Source organism: Neolamprologus brichardi, chromosome 23, assembly GCF_056152115.1.
Source record: "Neolamprologus brichardi isolate AB-2024 chromosome 23, ASM5615211v1, whole genome shotgun sequence".
In the NCBI taxonomy this organism is placed as follows: Eukaryota; Metazoa; Chordata; class Actinopteri; order Cichliformes; family Cichlidae; genus Neolamprologus; species Neolamprologus brichardi.
This window is the reverse complement of record NC_142125.1, coordinates 21890883-21903962: the sequence shown is the minus strand read 5'-3', so window position 1 is coordinate 21903962 and position 13080 is coordinate 21890883. Positions and strand designations below refer to the sequence as shown.

Here is a 13080-nt window from a genome sequence, read left to right as displayed (position 1 = left end):
CTAAGAGGAGCTAAAAACAAATCTAGACTCAGTTGTGTCTGCATTGGTAAGAGACAAACCTTGTGAGGGTTTCAGAGCTGTAGAGCAGGGCCTGCAGAGACGTAGCTAGGGCAGCGATGGCCGCAATCTCATCTCTGGCAACCGAAGCAGACTCCATCGTAACTGTGTTGCTCTTCAGTTTCTGGAGGTAGCAGGGAACCAAGGCCTCCAGCACCATCAGCATCTGGAGACTGGAGAGAGAAGCATGGATAGTATGAGAACAGAAAACAACTGATAGAAAGATGCCTCGATGTTTTTATTGATACCTCCTGAAGGATTCGGGGGCATATGCAACCACAGTGACGCACAGCTTGATGGCCTCGCTGATAGAAAAGGTCAGGTCCTCATTACCATAACAGAAATCTGTGACATATACAGAGAACATATACAGAGTACAGTTAAACTAGTCCAACAGTAATATTAGACTAACAGTTGAATTTGTGAGGCTTCCTTTACAGACTTATTTGATATAAGAGGTTTAATGAATTTGGGCATCAGTCTGAGTTTCTGGGCTTCTTTATCAAGTCTCTACTCTCTGACTAGATCCCTATCTTGATACCTACGGCAGCTTTGTCTGGAGCCAGTAAAATTGACAGTTTACCCAGAGAGCGTAGAGGCTTCTCAGCTTTGACCAGCTCCAGAGCATCCAGGGCATCCTGGGTTTCACCTTCTAGAGAGACCAGCAGGTCGAACAGACACTGGGCCGAAACTCCTTTAGAAAGACCGGTACTGGTGCTGGTCTGAGATGGATAAGAAGAGAGAAATCAAAGGACACGAAGAACTTGTAGTGGTGCTGACCGACTGTAGATTCACATGAATGACTCCGAAAGTCTTACTGTGAACTCGAGCAGCGGAGCAACGCTGGCAAACAGCTGCAGGATAAAGGGTTTTCGATGGAGGATGTAAAACTGCCGGCAGCAAAACTCAATGCCCTGCCTCAGAAGAGGGTTGCTCTCGTAGTCTGCATAGACCTGTCACAGCAGAACAGCGAGAGGGGATGGGAAATGTAAATTGCTGTGAAACTGGAATTCGGAGCCAACTGTTCTTCCTCCACTCACTGTCTAGGCTCAGTTAAGTGTGCACAGGTAAGCATACCTGCAGCATGGTTGGCAGCATCCACTGGTACCCGCTCAGGGAGAACAGATGGTTAAAGTGAACAGCGGTGTTGATGGCGGTCGCCGTGTACTGCCTCAGCAGGGAGCTGTCCTCAGGGTGCAGCAGCAGAGCCCCGTTGAAAACGTTAAGGAACAGCATCATCTCATCGCCCCACGGGTACTCACTGGGCATTCCCAGAAACATTTCCTCCAGCAGTTTGATCCACAACACCTTGTGGAGAGTGTCCAAGCCAAACAGCTCTTTTCCTGGAAGGCGGAGCAAAGCAGGATTCATTATCCTAAAATAAAAAGTAGGAGCTATACTCAAGTTTATTAAGCTGTTAGTCTTTTTCTCACCTTGAGGCTCATTAAAGAGGGAGAACTCTGCATCGATGGCGGTGCGGGGGAAGGAGGGCAGGCGAAGCAGGTCCTCCTGCAGCAGGGAGACGTGGGACTGCTTGTGCACAGCTGGCATGTGTTGTGTGAGGGAGATGAGGAAGAGGACTCGACCGACTTCTTCTAGTTTACGGGAAAACACCTGAAAACAAAAATTCAGACTATGATTTTCCTGTTGCAGGACGCTGTTTAGGGGCTGATTTAATTTTCACATTTCCAACCTTACCTGTTTCTGGATGAGCTCCTGTCCTTTTTCAGGCAACATGTGGACCAGGTTGAGCTGAGGAGAGACTGACCTTCGGAACGGGTAGATGTCTCTAACATATGTCTGAAGGATAGAGAGAAAAATAATTACACTAAATATCTCTATGTTTATAATTAAATTCAATGCCAGAGGTACAGTGCAACAGATGTGACTCAAAAGCTCTGGTCTGACCTTTCTAATCTGCACAGAGCAAGACTGACCCACACCAACATACATATGAACTATTATTGATGATTAATGAAAATAGGTCTCAGGTCTTGACTTCAGATAATTTAGTGCTTTTAAATAGTTGTTGCTTTTTTCAGTGAACAAAAAAACCCCTCAAAATAAAGTTCCCACCTTTGAATAATGGATAAGGTTCCATCGTTTATCCATGAGGAAGTAGTGTGCCGATCTGGCCTCGGGAATGTTGAAAAATTCCAGACACTCCTGGTTGGAGAAAAAGGAGATGGCTGATTAGTTTACTCATGCTGAATTACAAGTTTAAATTTTATGCATTTAGCACACGCTCACCCAGCATGATTTGAATTTAATTACAGTGATAAGCCTCCTCGGTCTTGCCTCACTGTGTGTGTGATTGACTGAGATGAGAGTTTTTACCTTTAGCAGGGCTTCAAACTGAGTGTCTTCATGGACTGGTAGCTGGGTTGGGATGTCACATTCATTCTGCCCGTGCACCACCAGTGTTTTGGTTCCTGCAGCAGCAAAATGCATGAAAATATTTACATTTTGTGACATATTGTTGATTTCTGTTATTGAACATTAAAATTAAAACAACAACAAAAAGAGTGACCATAAGGGTCTTTCTCTGTCAGTATGAGACTTGTTTGAATAAAGCTAGAGACCAGAAACAGAAGTTTGCTTTTTGTCTTAGGAAACAATGATTTTTATACTTTTACCTTTTATCTTTGTTGTGTTTTAGAAATCCTGTTGCTATATACAGTGGGGCAAAAAAGTATTTAGTCAGCCACCGATTGTGCAAGTTCCCCCACTTAAAATGATGACAGAGGTCAGTAATTTGCACCAGAGGTACACTTCAACTGTGAGAGACAGAATGTGAAAAAAAAATCCATGAATTCACATGGTAGGATTTGTAAAGAATTTATTCGTAAATCAGGGTGGAAAATAAGTATTTGGTCACCTCAAACAAGGAAAATCCCTGGCTCTCACAGACCTGTAACGTCTTCTGTAAGAAGCTTTTCTGTCCCCCACTCGTTACCTGTATGAATGGCACCTGTTTGACCTCATCATCTGTATAAAAGACACCTGTCCACAGCCTCAACCAGTCAGACTCCAAACTCCGCCATGGCCAAGACCAAAGAGCTTTCGAAGGACACTAGGAAAAGAATTGTAGACCTGCACCAGACTGGGAAGAGTGAATCTACAATAGGCAAGCAGCTTGGTGTGAAAAAATCAACTGTGGGAGCAATCATCAGAAAATGGAAGACATACAAGACCACTGATAATCTCCCTCGATCTGGGGCTCCACGCAAGATCTCATCCCGTGGGGTCAAAATGATCATGAGAACGGTGAGCAAAGATCCCAGAACCACACGGGGGGACCTGGTGAATGACCTGCAGAGAGCTGGGACCAAAGTAACAAAGGTCACCATCAGTAACACACTACAACGGCAGGGAATCAAATCCCGCAGTGCCAGACGTGTTCCGCTGCTGAAGCCAGTGCATGTCCAGGCCCGTCTGAAGTTTGCCAGAGAGCACATGGATGATACAGCAGAGGATTGGGAGAATGTCATGTGGTCAGATGAAACCAAAGTAGAACTTTTTGGTATAAACTCAACTCGTCGTGTTTGGAGGAAGAAGAATACTGAGTTGCATCCCAAGAACACCATACCTACTGTGAAGCATGGGGGTGGAAACATCATGCTATGGGGCTGTTTTTCTGCCATGGGGACAGGACGACTGATCCGTGTTAAGGACAGAATGAATGGGGCCAAGTATCGTGAGATTTTGAGCCAAAACCTCCTTCCATCAGTGAGAACTTTGAAGATGAAACGAGGCTGGGTCTTCCAACATGACAATGATCCAAAACACACCGCCCGGGCAACAAAGGAGTGGCTCCGTAAGAAGCATTTGAAAGTCCTGGAGTGGCCTAGCCAGTCTCCAGACCTCAACCCCATAGAAAATCTGTGGCGGGAGTTGAAAGTCTGTGTTGCTCGGCGACAGCCCCAAAACATCACTGCTCTTGAGAAGATCTGCATGGAGGAATGGGCCAAAATACCAGCTACTGTGTGTGCAAACCTGGTAAAGACCTATAGTAAACGTTTGACCTCTGTTATTGCCAACAAAGGTTATGTTACAAAGTATTGAGTTGTATTTTTGTTATTGACCAAATACTTATTTTCCACCCTGATTTACGAATAAATTCTTTACAAATCCTACCATGTGAATTCATGGATTTTTTTTTCACATTCTGTCTCTCACAGTTGAAGTGTACCTCTGGTGCAAATTACTGACCTCTGTCATCATTTTAAGTGGGGGAACTTGCACAATCGGTGGCTGACTAAATACTTTTTTGCCCCACTGTAGCTGTGGAAATGCTCAAGTTCACTACCTTATCTCAGTGAATGAACCACTTCAGACTAGAAGTGAGAAAAAAGGAATCTAATGATGGAAATCAGGGTTCATAATGTCCCTGTTGTTAAAAAAAACATGGTTGTGGTGTGTGTTTAGTAACCTGTTGTCTTGTAAAATGGTTGGGTGTGCTTGAGAAAAGAAAGACACATCCTGATATTACTGGGGGTTAAACTACACCTTGCTACATTTGGCTGTTCCCTTATCAGTGGGGGCATCACCACAGCGGGTAACTCTCCATGTTTTGTTTTTGCAGATTTTTTGCCAAATACAACCTCAAAGCGAATTTGTGTCTCCGGCTGGTGCTGAACCTGCAGCCTCTCATTTGCCAAGAAACCACTTCACTATGTGGCCACCCCAGTAAAAATGCAACTTAATATGAAATAACACGGTGCTGATCAGACATTGTGGGTATCTCAGCTGGTCTATTGGTTCTACCTTGGTCTGTTTTGCCAGATCGGTGGACAGTCTAAACAAAGATCAAATACAGAGGTGGCACCTGTGCATCAAACACCCTCTGCACCACAAAGTCATCGTTTATAAAGTGCTCCACAAACTGGAGCGTCAGAGCTAACTGGTGGATTCTGGTGGAGAATGGTTTTACAATACAAGCATTACTTATGTCTGCAGTATTTAGCACTCACCTGGCATCGATGCTGTGACCAGCAGTTTGACCTCACACTGCTCTTTCTTCATGGTCTGCTTCAGGTCTTTAAAGAAGAGCCCCTCCACGTAGCCGACCACCTCCCAGAGGAAGGTCAGCGTGGCCGAGATGGCGTCCATGCCCCATTCACAGGGAGTCCGCACAAAATACATGATCAGGCCCACCTTAAAGGAGGAGAGATGATGATGAGGAGAATAAACAGAACTGATGATAAATATAAAGGTACAGGTGAAGGTAGCTGGTGACCCACCAGGTAGTTAAAAAGGATGTGAGAGGTCTGGGCTGGCAGATCTCCAATGTTGAGCAGGAGCTTCCTAAGCATGTACATCAGCTCGTCCTGGTGCAAAAACCAAACAAATGGACAAACAATGAAAAACTCATTGCGAGTCTTTTTCCCACATCTGTCCGCAGGTGTTTGCCTACCTGTCTGTTGCTCACTGTCAGCTTTTCCAGGAAGTGGCGGAGAACGAGAGCTGGATCTTCAATGAGGCAGTTCCAGAGGATTTGCTGGGCAACAGCACTCACTGAGGAAACATGTTTGCATAAATAACCAAAAAAAAAATCACAAAAATTTTGATGCAAATTCATTCTTTTGTGTAGTGACAGCTACCAGCCACGCCATCCTCTCGAACTTCGCCGTCTTCCATGAGGTGCACTATTGGTAGGACGGCAGCACAGATGCATGCTGGGAAGACAGCTTGAGGCGGCTGTAGCATGTGGTGAGTGGGTGTGTGTTCTGTTGTGTTTTCTTCATCTGGCAAAAAAAAAAAAGAACTCGTAAAGAGCAAGTTTTATATAAAAAGTTTAAATTCATTTGTTTCTGACATTTTTCTACCTTCAGCACTGGCCAGCGAGCGGACAGACCATACAGAGCCCCGGCGGAAAGAGTAGTTCCTGTGGGAGTTGCTGGAGGCGCAGGATGGGCTGACAGACAGACGTCGTGATGCCAGGTTCACCACTTCTTCTGCTGGCGGGATCAATGCCAAACATAACCAGTAGAGGTACAGGGGGAAAAACAACATGCTATCAGGGTAAAGAGCTATGCAGAGTCAAAACACTGTGTGCTAATGTGGCAACCTGCAGGGCTGAAACATGAATCCAACAAGCAAGTGCCAAAGTCTGCAGTTCCTCTAATGAGCACATGAGGCTGAGTCCAAGTGTGAGTCAACCACTATAAACACCCATGTTTAACATCTACATACTTAAAGCATTAAAAAGCATGTTTACAGTATTGTGCAAAAAATGGTTTTGGGCTCTGAGAATAGTTTTACCCTTCGTAAAAACACAGGTGGTTTTAACTTTACGAATCATCTTTACGAATGTAGCTTAGTAACCAAGCTTGCTCATGTTAGCACTCCCCCTTTCATCTAAATATGGTCACTTCTGGCTTTCAAAACTATTATGTCTGTATGAAAGGTGGAAAACGTGGATGTGGCCATCATTACATTACCCACTGGTTTTGGAGCTTAAATGTTAGTGTGTTGACCATAGCCATATTGTTTTTCTTGGAGTGCTAACTTATCAGCTGCATCCCTAAACTGTATGGGTGCACTATGTCAACTCAGTATTGCACTCATCAAAACTGAAGCACAAACCATCAGGATGGTCTGTAGAAAGCTGGAGTATTACTCAGATAATCCATTAAAAATGCTCTAAAAGGCACTGAAAGCACACAAATCATAAAGAGGTTTAGTCTAATGGCTTGAAGTAGTGGACGAGACCTAGCAGCTGCCATCTACCTATATGGGACACCTGTCAGTTAACCATAGACAGTACAAATCATGAACTCAGCTTCTGGGTCAGAACAATAACACCAGTGCCTTAAACCTGCGTTCTGTCTGAAGGCCGCCAGTCAGTGATAGCGGTGACGTGGCGGTGACGTGTGGGTTTTGCACACACATGATCTAGAGGTTGGTCTCCAACCAGAAAATGCTGGGAAAACAATTGCTTAACCTTGTCACACAGGCCTACTTACCAGAGACCAACCCCACTGGCAACCACTGGTTGCTAGGGAAAAATATGCAGTTGCAAACCGAAATACAAAGACTTCCTTGTGATTACTATGGTCGCTAACATATTGCTGCAGTTGTAGCTTGAATAACAATCTTTTATAGACTGTCCCTTGTGCTTCCTGAGCTGTAGTAAAACTGAAAAGTCCAGTGAAACCTGGAATGGAGGCTGTTCGCTTCAAAGCAAAAGTTGTGCCCTTCAAAACATGTTGGTTGTAGTACTGAGCTACAGCTTTTACTTTGAAGGCAAACTTTATTCATTCATCATTCGTTGTACTACTGCTCAGCTAGTAGTTAACAAGTACTTGCAGAGAAACATCAAAAACTACAGGCAACTGTGGCAACCAAAGCATTCACAAGGAGGTTTTAGGTGCAGCATCTTCTTTGAATTCGATATCACATTTCTCTGCATTTCTTGAGTAATGTGCACATGACGTTACATTGCCAACCAGTTTTTAAGATGGAGAAAAGGGATAATCAATCCAAAAGGCTAACGCAGTTTTTGCACCAGGCTGCAGAAAGCTTTTTAATGCTGTTAACACAAGAGGGTCGACTCTGTTTTGAAATAACTCTCATTTGGCCACTGGAGGAACTTCTGTGTTCGCTGTTTTCCACCTCTCGAGGTTTTTCTTGTATAAAACACAAGTGCTCATACGCCTGGTGGCCCCACCTTCCTCCTCTTGCTCGGGTGGAGGGCTGCATGTGGGTTCGTAGCAGGCCTCCTGAGCCACAGGGATGGCTGTGATGATGCTGGCCTCGCGGCCCAGACGCCGCTTCTCCTCCTCCTGCTGCAGGTTCTTGAGGATGTGCTCGGCTCGCTGGTGGGAGCGCGACACCGCCCGCGCAGAGAAGGATTTCTAAAAAGGAGGGGGCGAGGATCAAATAGCACAGAGGTAGAGCAGCGGGTGTAGAAATTGTAGGAGGTTCAGAATCGGGGGCAGGGGGCGGGGGGAATGCACAAATTAGCACTTTAAATCTTTCAGGAATGTGTGTGCACAGCTACAATAGGCTTCTGAGGAGCAACTGGACAACACATTAATACAGTAACTCTCCTCCAGCACACCGATCTCATGCTCTAAAATGCCGTCCTGAGCATTATGAAGCACGCTGCAGTGTAGACGTATAGAATAGGAGCAATTTCAATCACGATAAACAATAAATGTGTTCAGACTGGAAGATGGAGAATTTACTGTATCTTGTGCACAGTAATTGCCTCACAGCATTCGCACAAACAAATCTAAAACAGCCATGATATGAAAAACAAACACAGCAAAGTCATTCTCATCCAATGACCATGCATCAACAGCACGACACACACAACATGTCTGTATGCCCGATGCATGCTGTTATTTTCTCCTTAACAATCAAAGCATGTGCCGGAAGACTCTTTTTAAATATGTGGATTGTGTGTGTCCCTGATCAAGATGCAACTATCCAAGATGACCCATGAAACCGCCCCCCAGCTTCTGGTCCGTGATGAAAAACCTAAAAGGTCGCTTCCCCTTCTGTCTTTAATGGTCTGAGGTAACAAGATGCATCAGCAGCACAAACACCCGGACAGAAATACCAACTTACTATGGCATGGACTGACTGAATTAATGTGGGGTACTAAAAACAAAGACAGTCGATTAAATTATAGAACATGTGCTCGCTCATTAAAATCTCATATTTCTATTCATGCTTTATGAAAAAAAATATTTAAAAAAGACAAGAAATTAAAAGGAGGCACCAAGAAATCTGTGTTCACACATTTTTCTTATATTTGCAGATTTCTTGGTGCAGTTTTCCACATTAAACTTGCAGCAATAACAAATGTAATATTCAAAGCAGTAAGAGTGTGCATATCGTCTTTTGTTTTTTGGTGGATTGTGGGGTTAAGTGGGATTTAAAAAAAATAGTTAAATTATAAACTGGCCTATTTTTACAGGGTTCACAAGCTTAGAAAAACTCTCTCACTGAACTCCAGTGGTGTTTAAAAAACCTTCTCTCTCACTTTAATTAAAAAGATAAACTCTAAAAGCTGTTTCTGATAGTAATACAAGTAGATTTGTGCCTTTTAGAATAGGGCTCAAACTTACAGACTGGTCTTCGTTGATTGGATCCTGGACGCTGCCAGTGTTCTGGGGCACCCAGGGAGGGTCAAATATGGGGACACAGGGCATGCCCAGTATTGGAGAAGGGAGAGTGAAGTTAATGCTGGGTGGAGGGATCTGAAAGAGAAGTACACCAAATTTAGTAAACACAGAGAAGGCTTTTCTATGCTATCTCTTTTGGGGACGCTGAAAATGCAAACAATCTATTCCAATTTGTTCATGTAAATGGAGAGTCCTCTTCACATTAAGGTTAAGTATGGGGTTCCACAGGGTTCTGTGCTAGGACCACTTCTGTTTACATTATACATGCTTCCCTTAGGGAGTATCATCAGAAGCCATAACATACATTTTCACTGCTATGCAGATGACACCAAACTTCCTATCAATGAATCCAGATAACACATCCATAGTTAGCTAAACTACGAGAATGTCTTAAAGACGTCTAATCCTCTGCTTCTAAAGTTCGCTAAAACTGAGATTACTGTACTCAGCCCTGAAAATATTAAAAATGTAATATCTAACCAGATGTTTACTCTGGATGGCATTACCGCGGCTTTACCTTGGAGTTGTTTTTGACCAGGATATGTTCTTCAGTGCACATTTTAAATAAACACACATGACTGCTTTCTTATATTTGCACATCATCTTAACATCCTGTCTCACGGTGATGCTGAAAAACTTGGACTACTGTAATTCATTTTAAACAGAATGTCCTAAAAACTCCCTGAAAGTCTTGAGTATATCTAAAACATTGCAGCAACAGTACTGACAGGGACTAGAATGAGAGAGCACATTTCTCTTATATATACTATAATCTCTGTCTTTCTTCCACATCATGTCTTTTATCCTGTCTTTGTCCCCTCACCCCTAACCAGTCACAGAAGACGGTTGCCTCTCCCTGAGCCTGGCTCGGCTGGAGGTTTTGTCCTGTTTAAAGGGAGATCTTCTTGGACATTGGTTGATTGGGATATTACCTTAAAAATATAAAGTGTCTTGAGGCGACTGTTTTAGTGATTTGGTGCTTTATAAATAAAACTGAACTGAACTGAACTACCTTAAAGATCTGCTGGGCTCCTTCCTCCATGCGAGGCCACACTTGGTAGCGAAAACGCCACAGAGTGTAAAACTTCAGGATGGAGTTGATGCGCTGGCAGGCCTCAGGGTGCTGGAACTCTGCCATCATCATTTCGGTCACTGCATCAGGGACCTTTACAGCGCACAGGAGGAACAAGGCAGCTGGAAGGGGGCAGATAAAAAGGGCAGGAAAGAAAAAGGTGAAACATGGTTGAGGGCAAAAGCGTTCGTGAACGTTGAAGGGCACAGCGACCTAAGAGGGGACCACCACAGCTCAGTGATGAGCTCACCAGCAGCGGCTGCCATATGTTCATCCACACTGAGTAGGAGTTCCCAGGCTGCGGGCTGGATGTCTCCGTACATGTCGTCAGTCAGGATAGGAGCTGCTTTGATCAGCAGTGAAAGAGGAGCTGGTGACAAACTCATCACCTATGAGAAAACAAACATTTAAGATGAAAGTGCAAAGCTGCAAAATGATCTATAATCTCTTTGCTAAGGTAGTAATAAGACACTTTATCTTTGACTTAACATCACCCACAGTGTATACAAACTGAAAAAGGTGCAAGCAGTCCTTTTCAGAGCTGCACACAATTAGAAAACCTTTATTTCTTTTTTTTGGACACATTTTTTGCTTTCAGAACTGCCTCAGTAGTTCATGCTGGAAGCATTTCTCACAGATTTTGACACATAACATCTGTTAAATCTCTGATAAACTGTTAAAACAACAGTTTAGCCTCCATGCTGTTTTTGCCATGTTCTGATCCTACCATCTGAATGTTGCATGAGAAATCAAGACTCACTGGACCTGTCAACATTTTTCCAGTCTTCTATTGCTCAAATCTTGGTAGCTTTTATGAATTATAGTCTCAGTTTTCCTGTTCTTATTTCACAGAAATGGCACCCGGTGTGGTCTTCTGCTGCTGCTTCTGTATACCTTGCAGGCAATTTCTGTGCCACTTGTAGTATATTTTACAATTCTGCAAAATGTATTTTGGCAGCAGTTTACTCCGAAATACTCAGACCAACCACCGTGTCACATTCAAAGTCACTTAAATCACTTTTCACCTCAACTCTGATGCTTTGTTTTAACTTCAGTAGGTTGTCTTCACCACAACTGCAGAACTAGATGATTTGAATTGCTGCCATATGATTGGCTGATGAGATATTTGCTTTAGAAAGCAGTTGCTTGAATAGATATTACACCTTTGTAAAATCATTAATCAGAAATCTCTAGGCCAGACAGGCAGACGTTCCTCTAATGGCCAGACTCCCATGTTAAATAAACAACTTTGCATGATCAACCACACTTGCAGCCTGATACAAAAATTATTGTCTGTCTGAGTAGCTTCTTTCTGCACAACTGTAGGGTGTTGATTTTTCTTTTTCTTTTTAAAATTCATTAATCTGGATGCTGGTTAAAGCTTAAAGCTGGGGTGTGGTCTCTTTTATTGACAGCACGGGCAGCTCTGATTCCAGTCTGAGAACGTGGTGCACATCCTGCAGGTAGGAAGTGATAATTATAATAATAACAAGAAAAACAGAAATTCACCTGATTGCGGATGTACTTGAGCATGCCTGTATCCTTCTTCCCTTCCGTGTTGGAGTCAGTGGGTCTTCTCTTCATGGACGGGGTCCTCAGACAAGACTTGTCTGAACACTGATGGGAAATAGTACTTTAGAAAGTGGCGGAGATTTTAAGAAACTAACAAAACACACATATTTAGGTTATTCATCCAGTCAATTCCACCTCTTTGTTTTTCTTCACACGTCCTCCGATGTTACCCGAGGAGGCGCTGTCCTCCCTCAGGCTGTCCACCGTCTCTCCGTACACGAGCTTGATGGCACGGACCAGACGGGCACAGGAGCGGCTGTGGTGCTGGTAGCAGCGTGGGTGGCAGAAGTCTATGTGGGTACAGATGAAACTCTGCTGGTTGCACAGCAGGATCATAATCTGTGCCGAGAGAGAGCAGAGAGGAGGTCAGTATGCGGGAAGGTACACACAGCTTTCCTCCCCTCATGTACCGACAGACTTACATGAAGCCAGGACATGTTGCGGTGGTAGTTGTCCTCCGTTCCTCCTGAGCTCTGACCTTCTGGCTCGATGCTGGGTTCACTGGTGCTGAAGGGACTGCCTGCAATGTTAAACAAGAACAAACAACCCCATACAGGACGCTGATAATTGTCCACTTATTTCACGATGGAGAACAGTTTCTTTTCCCTGTGCAGAATACTTGTAGTGAGTAAAACTCAACCACTACAATCCAAAAATCCCCGTGTTTTTTTCACTCTCTAACAGGATCTGGCAAAAACAATACTGCAAAAGTAAACTAATGTTAACATACACTGTAAATAAGTCTGTAACTTAACACATTTTTCCCTATATATTTTACAGAATTTTCCTGTTATTTTAAAGTACATGAAATACCAATGATATGAGAAAAAATAGATTGTTAATTAGCAGGTCTGATGTAAAATAACATGAAAAACCTGTAACTGTGTTTTACAGTTTTTATTTTTTTACAGTGTACTGTCATTTCCTTTGAATTTCCCTTTTTACACAATAATAAATGAAATCATGTTCTCTCCAGGAGTTTCAGTTACATCATACCGATGTCAGTAACTGTGTCCCTGCTCTGTGTTTGTGACAGCAGGCCTTCTTCGTTCTCAGACTCAGAGTCCTGCCGAGACAGCTTGGTGCTCTTCAGACTCCCCGCTCTGCGTATCGAGGACAGCGAGCCGACCTTCTTCACACGAAAACTGCGGGCTCCTTTGATCTGAAGCAGGCGCGAGCCTCCGATACGAATCTTCCGCACTGGTGCTGGAGAGCAGGGGAGTGGGGAGAGATTGTCTACAA

At 43.7% G+C, this 13080-nt stretch overlaps 1 protein-coding gene across 19 annotated transcripts in view; it reads right to left on the bottom strand.

The window, feature by feature from the left end:
- The window catches only part of unc80 (unc-80 homolog (C. elegans)), a 65651-nt gene that overhangs the window by 14660 nt on the left and 37911 nt on the right, over nucleotides 1-13080 (bottom strand). For 10 of the 19 annotated variants that reach the window (XM_035908606.2, XM_035908608.2, XM_035908614.2 and 7 more), the window contains 23 exons: nucleotides 12835-13074; nucleotides 12261-12358; nucleotides 11974-12177; nucleotides 11776-11883; nucleotides 10517-10655; nucleotides 10207-10388; nucleotides 9138-9269; nucleotides 8635-8667; nucleotides 7730-7916; nucleotides 5886-6017; nucleotides 5661-5804; nucleotides 5474-5574; nucleotides 5301-5387; nucleotides 5031-5214; nucleotides 2395-2489; nucleotides 2134-2223; nucleotides 1756-1857; nucleotides 1491-1671; nucleotides 1135-1400; nucleotides 876-1010; nucleotides 641-779; nucleotides 306-402; nucleotides 60-230 (listed from right to left, as the gene is read on the bottom strand). In XM_035908606.2, coding sequence (XP_035764499.2) covers nucleotides 60-230; nucleotides 306-402; nucleotides 641-779; nucleotides 876-1010; nucleotides 1135-1400; nucleotides 1491-1671; nucleotides 1756-1857; nucleotides 2134-2223; nucleotides 2395-2489; nucleotides 5031-5214; nucleotides 5301-5387; nucleotides 5474-5574; nucleotides 5661-5804; nucleotides 5886-6017; nucleotides 7730-7916; nucleotides 8635-8667; nucleotides 9138-9269; nucleotides 10207-10388; nucleotides 10517-10655; nucleotides 11776-11883; nucleotides 11974-12177; nucleotides 12261-12358; nucleotides 12835-13074 — 3247 coding nt within the window. The remainder of the gene's footprint in view (nucleotides 1-59; nucleotides 231-305; nucleotides 403-640; nucleotides 780-875; nucleotides 1011-1134; nucleotides 1401-1490; nucleotides 1672-1755; nucleotides 1858-2133; nucleotides 2224-2394; nucleotides 2490-5030; nucleotides 5215-5300; nucleotides 5388-5473; nucleotides 5575-5660; nucleotides 5805-5885; nucleotides 6018-7729; nucleotides 7917-8634; nucleotides 8668-9137; nucleotides 9270-10206; nucleotides 10389-10516; nucleotides 10656-11775; nucleotides 11884-11973; nucleotides 12178-12260; nucleotides 12359-12834; nucleotides 13075-13080) is intronic. The other 9 variants (XM_035908611.2, XM_087835673.1, XM_035908625.2 and 6 more) reach the window with 6 other exon arrangements.